Source organism: Phasianus colchicus, chromosome 2 (genome assembly GCF_987193195.1).
Source record: "Phasianus colchicus chromosome 2, bPhaCol1.hap1.1, whole genome shotgun sequence".
NCBI lineage: Eukaryota > Metazoa > Chordata > Aves > Galliformes > Phasianidae > Phasianus > Phasianus colchicus.
This window is the reverse complement of record NC_143437.1, coordinates 48,445,529-48,458,119: the sequence shown is the minus strand read 5'-3', so window position 1 is coordinate 48,458,119 and position 12,591 is coordinate 48,445,529. Positions and strand designations below refer to the sequence as shown.

Here is a 12,591-nt window from a genome sequence, read left to right as displayed (position 1 = left end):
TGCAGATATGCTCCCCAGGACAACACAGAGCAAAGAATAAATTAAAATTACATGACACAGGAAAAGCAAACTTAAATGAAAATCCACTCTTTCAAAATCACTTCCACAGGAACAGTCTCTGAAGTTTATCAAGAGTGGAAATGAAAGCCAGCAAAAGATGATAAGGAAGGCCACTGAAAGTAACTACTGAGAAATGAATAAGGGTTACACAGACTGAAGGGCAAAGAAACACTGCATTTCTTTGTAAGAAAAATAACTAAGTATATATAACTTCCTTTTGTTTGAAACTATAGTCTCTAACAAAATGATAATATTTTTCTGCAGTATCAGTTCTGTAAAAAAATGAACCTTAAACTGTAAACCAAGAAGGGCTGCAACTACTTGTGTCTAAAGTAAAGTATGTACACACTGTTTCTGTTGAACCAGTGAACAAAACATATTCAGCTGACAGATCATTTATAAAAATAAATATGAAGCTTTTTTTCCTGTCTTGGAATTATTGAAATCTAACAGCGTGGTACAGAAAGCAAACTGAGAAGTCTTATTTAAAAAAAAAAAAGTGACATTTATTTAATATTTTTCATAGCTGCTGAAATACTAATCTAGGGCATACATATCCATTTAATTTCACATAAAGATATGGCATGTGTCCATCAAAAGTCTTCTATACTGCATGAGCCAAAAAACAATTCAGACTTCAAAATACTGTACAATGAACACCACATTTTGGCAAAGACTTCTATACGTTTCATTACAGAGGCCAGATACTCTTGTGGAAGAAGTCTTCTCAACTCATGAAATATTCAATTTATCTTTTTTCTATTATCCCTAGCCGGTCGCTGCATCTGTTTTATATCTACCAATGTGTATTTTAGGTTTTACCATTGTATTATTATAAATATATTGAATATAACGTCAAAATTAAGAGCAATTGTGTTTTTGTGAAATATACTGCGTGTATTTCTGGAAACAAATCACAGAGAAGGGTTTAGTGGTTTCAGTTCAAATAGATTTCAGTGAACTAAAGACTACTGTCAAGCATTTAAACTTAAATAAATTCAACCTTGTCACATATATAAAAAGACAAACAGAATTAATTTATTTTTTTTAGCTGTAGGTAGGATTGACCAGCACCCATTAGTCATGTTGTGTGAGTACTTCTCATAATAAAGCTGTTGCTAAAATTTGTTATAAGCAACTACAGTTCTTTGGGCTAAAATGTTCTATACCAAACCAGCTATTATAGATTCAAGCTTTTAATCTTGATCTTGTCTTATGAAAACATAAGCCATAATGATTGAACTGCTCTTGGAATGAGAGTGCTGGAAAAGCAAGTTATCATTCAGCTGTCTTGAGTTCTTCCCTTTATGAGTTGTAAAGGTTTGGGTTGCTTGGTTTGGCCTCCTCTCTGCCTCTGATTCTGAAGAAGAATGAAAATTCAGGAGGAGAATGGCTTCACTTCGAACCTCTTATCACATCCTAAAATTTACTCAAGATACTAAACTTCAAAAAACCAAAGCTACAGTTCACAGATATTCATTTGTGAATGCTCAGTTCTGCTCATCCTGTTGATAAAGCAATACACAGTGTGCTTACAGCCTAGAATGTAGCAACAATATCTACACTCTGCATCAGGCTTTTAGTCTGGACATCCATATCACAAGCAAAGATGTCTTCCCCTTGATCCTAATAGAATCCTCATCTAACATGTATGAGGAGGAGACAGAACCTGAGCAGTCCAAAGCAACAGGAGTCAAAAGCTGCGCTTGCAGAAGCACAGTTACGTAAGGCACAAACATAGAGTGAGTATTGAGATTAAAGTCTAGAAATAAAATGCTTAGTTGCAAGCTACTCAAACAGACTGATTACCACTAGGAATAAAGCTGAAAAATGGTTGAAGCATCACTCTACAGAACTGAAACTTATCTTTTGCACGTGTATGATTTAGGGCATTGTATGATCTTCGATCATACATCTCCTGCTATTGTCTCCAGAGGATTCAACTTTCTGCAGTACATTTTCACAGCATGCTCCCCCTTACACAAAGTAACTAGTATCGAATTTGATAATTTTTCCTCTTAGGACATTTCTTAAAACCTGGTATCATGACATCTTACTTCTTCATCAACATTAATAACTATAAAGAAGTGAATGCACAAAGATTATACTCAAAAGTATTCACTAACTTGGGGTGCCCACTCTATGACAACATAAAAATAACTACTTCTGATTCTGTTCAAAGTCAGTTCTTCACCCTTCCCATAGATTTGAATTGTTTAGATCCCAGGTATTGCACCACATGGAGGAACACAGAACTCTTCCTGTACCACAAGATTCAGAGAGACAGACACACACACAAACTGTGAAAAACAAAATAATAAAATTCAACTCTCTGAAAAGGCACTTTTCTGCCTTAACCATGAAACCACACTCCTACTCTTCCTATAGCTTTTATCCTCACCTCTACCACATTCTGCAAGGACGTAGGAGTTTCTCCACAACTACAATCTGCACTCAAATTGTCCCTGTATGTAATATGAACAGAACCTGAAGAATGCAACAACATAGCTGCAGATGGTACTAATACATATTCTTGACACTGTGGTGCTTTTTTTCTTTTTTTTTCTGTGTAGTTCTTCCTTTGAATAACACAGAACAATATAGAACAGTGCTTTAAAGAGGTACTGGAAACACATGTTCAGCACAAGTAACACTATCAAACAACTGAAGTACTAAGCATAAGAAGTTTGTTTAGAAAATACCAAAGGAAACCAAATTACTAAGATACTTTATTGAGCATAAATTTCATTTTATGGACCTAATGGAAACATTTTCAAGTTATTTCTGCATTGTTCATAATCTCAGACCTAACATATTTTCACTGAATTATAGATGAAAGAAGCTACACAAGACTGTTCTCTTACATCAAGCTGACTAGTGCTAAGTGGATTAAAATAGATTAAATATTTTGCACTATTAATACACTAAAGTACCTTCACAGAATGCTAGTATCAATAATTCATTAAAGACTTTGCATATCCATTATAAGGTAACTTGTTTCCCCACCCTCTGCCAGTTGAGTCCAAGTCATGCAATTGGAAAGGAAAAACAAAGAAAAAACCTGCCATCAAGAACATTAAATATAGTTCTTCATAAAGGATATTCCAAAATTTATGACAGATGAAAAGATGCGTTAAAATGGAAGTTTGCTGCATAAATGGGAGTAGTTTTTGCCTTTAAATTTAAGGATGACCATACTTAAAAATTTCCATACTCCTATCATAATATCAATCTCAAGCCTATGAAAGCTAGATAGTATGATTTCATTTATTTACCAAAATTGAAACTATTGTGGTTGTAAAGATATTCCTGGCTTGTGGATTTTCTGTCTTTGTTGACATGGTGCCTTTTGCTCATTCTCCAATACCTGAAAGGAGCCTACAGGAAAGCTGGGGAAAGACTTTTGATAAGGACACAGGACAGTAGCTACAGGACAAGGGAAACAGGCTTCAAGCTAGGAGGGGGTAGATTCAGACTAGATATTAGGAAGTGCTGAGACACTGGAACAGGTTGCCCAGAAAGGTTGTGAATTCCCCCTCCCTGGAAGCATTCAAGGCCTGTATTGATGCGGCTTTGAGCAATAACCTGGTTTAGAGGGAGGTGTCCCTGCCTATAGCAGGGGGTTGGAACTAGATGTTCTTAAAGGTCCTTCCAACCCAAACCATTCTATGATTCTATGATTCTAAAATGCAGTAGTCCATTACAGTGAACTTACTCCTGGCACAAACTTGGATTGCAAGGTGTAACTTTAGACTTCACAAGAACCAGTCATAAAGAACCAGGTGCGCGCTTGCAACCACTGTCTGCTGACTTACAGTCTGGCTATAAGGGCTGGGATTTGACATAAAGGAAGACCATATTAATCTCTTTCATAAGTGCAAGTAGAAAACTAGTGATGACTTAATGATATGAAGAGATAACACTGTCCCAAGCATTATTAATAATTAAGAATAATCTGCTTTCATTCTGATCTAGTGTCATAAACGTTCATGTGTTAACTATCACTGTAATATCTCAGCACTCTTCACAAACACCGTAGCAAAGATTACCAGCTCTCTCTCTGACTCACTCACTACACCAAAACTGCTTGCCTTAAAAACTGCAGAAGCCTATCCAAGTAGGTTGTGGAGAACAGACACTTATGAACCAGATGTTACCTGAAGAGTTGGAGAAATCATCTTGTTCTCATTGCAACCAAGTTTTGGCCCAGATGATCTTTCTTCAGTTTTTGACTGCGCTGTTCAAAGCATAAAGCTTGGCATGCACCTGCCTTTCTAATGCTTCAAGAGGCAAAACAAACAAATCACAGTTTATTCGCAGGTACACAGCACTGAACATACCAAATCCTCTGCTGTTACTGGTTCTCCCTTCTTGTCATTAGCCACCACGATCTTCCCCAACCTCTCTTTCATATCTTCCAGACTGGTGGTAAGTGCAAGGATGGCCATAATTTCACTTGCAACAGCAATATCAAACTGAGCCTGTAAAACAGAAATGAGAATCACGAGTCAAATCAAAGTCAGGTCAAATACAGGAAATCATTGGGAAAAGACTTAGGAAAAATAGAGTTAAGGTTGGAATTCAAACAAGTTCTTAATTGTAACCCACAGGTTTTGAGATTACTCAAGCTAGAGTAACTGCAAAACACTTTGTTTATATTTCTTCATTAATGCTCTCTGTTACACTTCATTTACTTGGGGACCAGTACTATGGAGTGTTTAGCTCATTGGCTCACACTGTCCCTAGCAGAAACTCCCTGAAGGATCAAGAATTTCTTCTGCAAAAAAATAAAATAAATAATAAAAAATTACCAGATGTGTTTTTAGTTTTACTAGCATGAGCACAACATTGTTTTTTTGGTTTTGTTTTGTTTTTTTTTTTCCCCATCCTGTAATGCTCTCCATATTTTTTTTCTTTAATTCTGGTTTCAAAAACATTTTTGTTACATTTGATCACTCTTTTTCTACATAAATTCAAAATTACAAGACTGCCAAGTCTTGTGCTCGATCTATGATGATGTAAAACATATCCCTCCTGTCCTTTTAAAAATGTAGAAACATATATTAGGGAAAAACAACAACAACAAAATGAAACAAAATAAGGACTATATGCTGCAACAATCCTATCACCCCTCTAAAAATACAACAAGTAGTGCAGTACCTCAGCAGTACTTTTACTTCAGAAGTTGTAGAAATGTACAAATACATTAGCAGTATTTGTAACGATTTACTATTAGTAAAGCCAAGGCCAAATGCTGCCAGAATGTAAACAGAAAAGAAAAGCATATTCTTACAGCACAATACATTAATGAAATGGGGGTAAAAATGAAAACAATTTCTCCATATTTGCCTTTAGTTTCTGTCATGATGATTACAGCCCAGAACAATCTTATTGAGGCTGACCTATATGTACTTGCAAGCTTAGTCAAAACTTGTGAGGACACAGGAGTATTTCCTGGACTTGGTAAAACCAGGGAGATGCACACAATATGGAAAATAAGAATTCATGCTGTAGGTGAGATTTTCAGCATAGCAATTCCAGTGAAATACTGAAGTTGCAATATAAATGTCTGTATCCCTTAGCAGCAGTCCTATATGAAAAAAACCAACTGCATGCACAATTAACAGCGTTGAGATGTCCTGGAAGCTACTATCTTTTCTGAAGTTAAAAAGAAAACCCCTGTAAGCAATTGCACAAATGTAAGACAGGAAACACACCTCAGAAATCTATGCCTAATCCTTACAGTAGAATATAATCTAACTTCATCAGGATGTTTATCAGGAGGCAAAAATTAAATTTTAATCATTGATGTTGCTGTATAAACCTGTAAGGCCTGAAAAAGAATCCCAGGTAGATGCTCAAAGAGTGACAATATTTAATTGAAAAAACAGGCACAAAAGATTTTACTATCAGATGCTATTTTAACTCTTAATAACCTTTACACACCTACGAAGTGCTGACAGAAGCCTTAGCTGTAAAGCCAGTTCTCTATTGATGAAAGGATCCACCCACATGGATTCAATTGCAGGATCAAGGCCATCAGTCATGTAATACTCTTTAGAAATCACAGCACCCCTCTTCATTAAAATGCATACTTTTGTGCCTGCTGTGCTCTGCCATTTTACACAGGTGTCATTGATTTTAAGAGTGCTAGAACATCACTCCAAGTGTTTATAAAATGCATCTGTTAACTATGAAGTCCTGTTTTATCTGGATCTCTGGCTAGTCCCTGAAATGAATTTTCCTAACTGTTCTCTATTTCTTGAGTCAGTAAGACCATGTTAAAATATAAATGGATATGCATCAAAATTGAATGCATCAAAGTCATTTTAGCCAAAACAGTACAGAAGCAACATTTGACAGCATATGTCAACTAGTACTCTACTGTAAAACAACTCACATTTAATCCAGCAGCATAATTGTGGAAGTAAAATGCTGCATGCTAAGGATGGCAGGCTGAAAGAAATCTAAACGCATGAAACCATCTCAAGTGTTGAAGAAACATGTACCAAAGTACTGCCCCAGCCCATTAGCAGAGACAAGTCTCAGCTAATATCGAGTTTTCTGTAAGTGACAGACAGAAAAGTTTCTACCCTATGTGCTCAAAACCAAAAGAAATAAGCATTTCCCTTCAATTTCTCCCTCTGGTCTGACTGTCTTACATGCTGACTGAACAAAAACATTAGCACTAGTTTTTGCTCTCTTTATTTAGGCACAAAACTCAGTGAAGGTCTGAAATTACAAAGAAGAAGGTGAGAGTTCCAAAAAAAAGAAAAACTTTATCCACGCCACAATAGCTACTTACTTCATTTCACAGCAGAGCTTCATGAATTTCATTATCTAGTCTGTTAGATTACAACAATCATCATCAATTTTGCAGCAGCTTCACATCACTGCAATGACTGTTCCACCTGGCAGAGCTATTCCACATTGCATTGCTTCACAGCTGGATTTGCCCAAACCACACCATGAATACTAGTTCAAGTGGTGTCAGTAAAATCTAGCTTTCAAGTTAACACTACGACTTCAAAAAACTTCCAGAAGCTCTCATACGGTAACAGAGGTTGGCTTTTTACACCACTGAAAAGTACACCCATTATAATTTTCAGAACGATACCTTCAAGACAAAATATTAAAATTAAGCACATGCTCAAAGTTCTTACATTTTTGCATTCCAAAGCTGAGGTGCATGACAGGAAAATGAAAACTTTAATAAAAAGTTAATGGTCATTTTCAGACTTCACTAATTGGACCAATGACCACAGTGCTCCCCCTCTTCTCTAAGGTTTTCTCAAACACCAAATTGAAATGTAATTCAAATTACATAAATGCTTTGAGGGATTTAAAAATAAAAATAAAATATAAGAGAAAAATGGTATAGATTAATCTTATAAAGGCAAAGGTAATTGTACCTTCTATATTCATAAGAAGATTGAACTGCTACAAAATTTTTTCAAGTTCTTTCAACACTTTGTATAACATACACCGATTCCTGTTCCTGAAACTTCAGTTACTCATTAACACAATCAGACGCACTGCAAGAATGCTATGCAGTATCAACTTGATAGCTGTTACCACTGCAATTCAAAGAAACATGTTGAAATTATTTCCAGGATAACAAACATCTCAGCCTCTGAAGCAAAGCCTGTCCAGAATGTGATATATTAACTACTTTTACATACCTGACGGACAAATCCTTTTTCTGTATTTGCCTGGCCAATCGTTATCTTGCGTAAGAACCTGTCATTTGTATCCACAACTGAAATAAGGGAATAGCAAAACATATTAACAAGGACTTGGGGACCTGCATTATTTCCAGGCATACCTGTTATTATGCATGTAAGATTCAGCAGCTTGAAAAGCACTGCTTAACATGCTTCTGCATGTCAGCATTGGTTTCTTGGCTTCTATTTGATACCATTAGATAACAGGTTGAAATAACTAAAATACAATTTCTCTGAACAAGATTTTCAGCTAACAGATACTCAACATTCTACTGCATTTAATGCTTTATTTATGCATGAAAAATCACCCTTTGTAGCTACAATGCACCTCAGACCTACCTCAGATCATTTGCTTCTTTGTTGAGTAGTAAAGAATTGATTTTTAAGACCACTTAACCCTGTTCTGTTTCTCTTTTAAAGGATGATTATGTTGTCACATTGATTCCTCCATGCATCACAGTAACTCCACATTCAGCTGCAGAGTTTTCAAATTTCAAAAGGAAGGTTTTTTCAGTTGCTAGGACCAACCATCTGCTGTTGAGCACAACTTCAATTTTAGACAACTGTCTTTCTAAACTGGAAACACTTTGTATTGCAAGGGCATGTCCAAATTGCCTTGTGGAACTGCTAACTTCACTAACAATCGCAGCAATCCACATTCTGTACTGACAACATGAAACTTCAGATATGCTGAACCAAAAAGGAGGGGGAATCATCAAAAAGCACTCATCTGCTGAAAATTTATCAGGATGTTTCTTAGGAAGAAACACCAGGAGAATGTTTCTGCTAGAAAAAGAGACTGAACTCCAAGATCCGTCATTCCCAAAAGGGGCAATCCTTACAGAATACAAAATCCCTGTTGAATATAAAAACAAATGCCCTCTTTCTTATAGGTTCTTTAGTTCTACTAATGTTTCCGTCTGCAACAGCCCTAAAATAAAGAGTGGAAGCTACTCTTGAGCAGCTCTATCTGTAGCTTGCATGGAGTCATTTTTCTGGTAGATGTAGATCAAAATCTTATTCATTCCAAGGCTGAGAATTAAGGGTATCCAGAGAGGCTGTCTGTACAGAAGATCAGAGACAGCATCTCCTCCCTCTTTTCCTGCTGTTTTTGAAGAGCAACAAATTTGTTTTTCCAATAAAGGACAACATAATGGCTGAAGAGGGACTTCAACTCCCATTCCTACACAAGTCCCAGTTCAGTGTTGTGAGTGGGCTGGGAGAAAAGCAAGATTTCAGCCACTTCCTCTTATTAGGCATTTCTCATGGACCTTCTGTAATTACCATGTGTTTTCCTCCCACTATGAGGTACTTAGGTCCCTAATTTCCTCAGGAATTCCATTTAAGGGATGATACAACATGGATTTGGTTAATTCCTTTTGGTTTCTATTTATATATGTTCTAAAATACTACAGTATTAATAGAAATGGCAGAATAGAACATACAAAAAAACATACAAACAAACAAGTCCAAAACCATTACAGACACAGTTAATAAAAGAAAGATAAGATTTGTGAAATGCACAGAAAATACAGTTTAAACGTGTTTTAGGATGTGAGGGAGAAAAGGGACATATTCAAACTGTCAAAGTCTATTCTTCAGAATATTAGTGAAGTCTCTTGAGAAGAGATATTTAACCAAGTTAAAGAGCAATATACTACTTCCAGATTTGTTATGTACCTCAATTTCTCTCTTGCAAATGAGTTGTTCTTAGATTCACAGAGCAGATAGCTCTGATTCAGGCAGAATGAAGCAAATGGTACAATAGTCAAGCTGAAATGCAGCTTCCTGATTACATACCTCGTTGCCATGTTATGCTAGAAGGGTCAATATCAAGGCGCACAAATCTACTGATCTCCTCTTCTGTTAAAGTCTCAGGATCGGTCTTATTTATTCCCAATCTCTACAGAAGTTAAAGAAAAGCAATAAAATGGCTATTTTGCTTCAAATGGTGCAGCTGCTCTGGCTTACTGCACCCATGTTATGCATGCACTTGTGAAAGAAGCAAGTCAGAATCAACCCCACCTTTTAAAAAAAAGCACATAGGAAGGCATCTAAGTAAAACAGGAACACTGGTGATAAAGAAATGCAATTAAAAAGGAGAAATATCCATAGACATGTAAATGAGAGATCTCTTTCTGATACAGAAGAAACTCTCAATATAAACCAAAGAGAAAATTTAACTCTATCAGTCACTAATAAAAAAGATGATTAACTGCTTGCTCTAGGTTGTGAAAATCTTTGACAGTCCCATCTTGTATGAATCATCTTTGAATGAAATAAAAAATTCTGCTTGGATAGCCCATAAATTCAGTGATGTATAATGAATTAGCCAATATATACTGGCTTTTATAGATTTAGGATTTCAACACCACCAAACATTTTTTTTTAGGTGAATCTACATATTCAATTCTGCATGAATTGAAAAATTCTGTTTAAGAACTGCAGTCTTTAAAAAATTTTCTCTGGCAATAGAAAGCATTCCTCAGCAAATTAACCAGGCAGCATAAAAGTATTTTTAAATAACAGAAGCTGGTATTACCTTTATCCTCCTTTTCACCCCCTAATTCCAAGTGCAGCTCTGCATGCACTTGGCAGCTATCCATTGCCATCCAGTGGCTCTGAAAGCAGGACTCAAAAGCCAACAACAATCATGGAAATGGACATACAATATTGAAGTTCTTGAGGTTTGTGTTAAGGGGTTCATATTCTCTTTCCTTAACACTAGTTGTGATTGTATTGTTGGGTACTTATTTATTTGAATGGCAGTTTGAAAACTGGATACAGTATTCATACATGAATTGCGTATGAAGTTCTTATGGAAGCACAACAGGATGCTGAAACACCATGCACACAAATATAATTCTGTCCGTCAGAAAGAACACTGTCAAATAGCCATTTATAAAATCCCATCAGTATATGCTACAATAAACTTTCAAAATCAGAAAATATTGCAACATCAAAGAATCTGAGCTTTCAAATGTGACTTCACCATAATAGGAAAAGTATTTTAAAACTCTAATATATCATAGGGAAAGACACTATACTTGAAAAATTATTGGTTTATTTCAAGAGAAAATAGCAAAAATGCTAGTTATGACAATAATATCAGACCCAGACCCTATTACTTTAGAGAGAATGCTTTTAGAAAGAGCCTGGACTTAATAAACTCATGAGAGTTTCACACAAACTTGGTCCCTCATGTCAAATAATTTCCAAAAAACTGCACAACAGAATCCTTCATAAAGACATACCATAATTGAAGAGAGACAATATTAACAACTTACTCTCAGACGGGCAAGCTGAATAGAAGAAAATCCTCTCACACCTTTAACTACTGGAACCAGCCTATTATATAAAGCCTAGAAAAAAAAAATACAAATACATTTTAAGTTTTTAAAATAAGAAGCTCCTCTTTTCCTTTATTTTGATTAGTTTCAGTATGAATTTCTCAATGAAACAAGCTATGGGCTTCTGATTTAAAAGACTTCTGAGAAGGCAGTAGGCTTTTAAACAATGCCTATGATCTTATAGCCTAAATTCAATTATTAAAATTACTGTGTTTCTATGTCTCATGGAAAAAAATATGCCTTATTTTTGAAACTGGAAATCCTTTAAAATTCCAACAAAGGGCCAAATTACTCAAACTGTAATTGTTACTTGCAGATCAGCCTAAACAACCTTGCTTAGTTGGAGAAAAAAGAAGAGGCAATTTCTTCATTTTCTCCCTTTAAATACTCAGGTTAACTTTTGGTTTAACACCACAAAAAGACTTAGTAGAGTGAAGAGGATCTGGTTTATTTCTACTGCATCTTCTTCTTTGAGTATATCTTTGTATCAGAAGGATAATTTTTAACTTTAAAAGACCGTACAAATTATTTAAAAATATATGTAGAGAGAGAAAATATCTTTCATTAGACTCCTTAGCACAGTCTGAAACAGCTGACAAGTTTCTGGACATAAGATTCTTATCGTTAGACTCTCTTATGATAGATGTTTGCCAGAAAAATATATTCTAGAAGCGATATTTCCCAGCAGAATACAGTATGGCTTCAGCAATTGTTTCCATTCACACAGTAAAAATATAAAAATACAACCAACTTACATAATTTGAAATGCAATTTATGAAAAAATGAAAAGAAAAAAGAAAAAAGCATCGCATGGTTACTAGAAAACCAAAATTCTTACCTTATCGGATTGAGTGTTCTCATGCAAGATCCTAGCATCAATAGCAGCAGCCAGCAAATTATTTGCAGCAGTTATAGCATGAATATCTCCGGTCAAATGAAGATTGAACTAGACAGTGAAAATTACAAACTTCTTTTAATAAAAGGCTGTTAACTCCATCTATTAATCTCAGACATTTATTGAAGAAAAAATAACTACCATATCTTTGAGGTTGCAGCTGATGCAGATGAAATATCACAGGCTGAGCTGTAGGAAGGACTTGTTTTCACCCAACTACTTGGTCAACTACCCTCAGCTTAGTCAAACAAAGCCATAGATGTCTTAATTCTTTCCTAAATGACCCAAGAATGGAAAACCCAGGGCTACAGTTCTACTCCACTGATACTATATCAGTTTTCTACCAGCAGCATGATCTTGACCTGGATCAGATGTGAAGATTTTTGCCAAATTCCCTGGAGAACATGATGCCTGCTGGCTTTCTGATTTCATGCCAGCTTTCTGCAAGTCACAGGAGAACAAGCAGAACCAGATTAGGCACAAAATTTGCTGATACAAAGTTTGTCCAATAAAGTTGTGGGGAAAAGTCTGAAATAGGCCATTTAGATTAGATCAGGACTTG

General features: G+C 35.7%; 1 protein-coding gene across 1 annotated transcript in view; it reads right to left on the bottom strand.

Annotated features, from left to right (window-relative positions):
• Positions 1–12,591, bottom strand: part of MTHFD1L (methylenetetrahydrofolate dehydrogenase (NADP+ dependent) 1 like) — a 139,218-nt gene that overhangs the window by 89,670 nt on the left and 36,957 nt on the right. The window contains exons 14-18 of the mRNA XM_031611998.2: positions 11,973–12,080; positions 11,072–11,146; positions 9,585–9,687; positions 7,743–7,819; positions 4,401–4,541 (exon numbers count right to left, since the gene is read on the bottom strand). Of these exons, the coding sequence (XP_031467858.2) occupies positions 4,401–4,541; positions 7,743–7,819; positions 9,585–9,687; positions 11,072–11,146; positions 11,973–12,080 (504 nt within the window). The remainder of the gene's footprint in view (positions 1–4,400; positions 4,542–7,742; positions 7,820–9,584; positions 9,688–11,071; positions 11,147–11,972; positions 12,081–12,591) is intronic.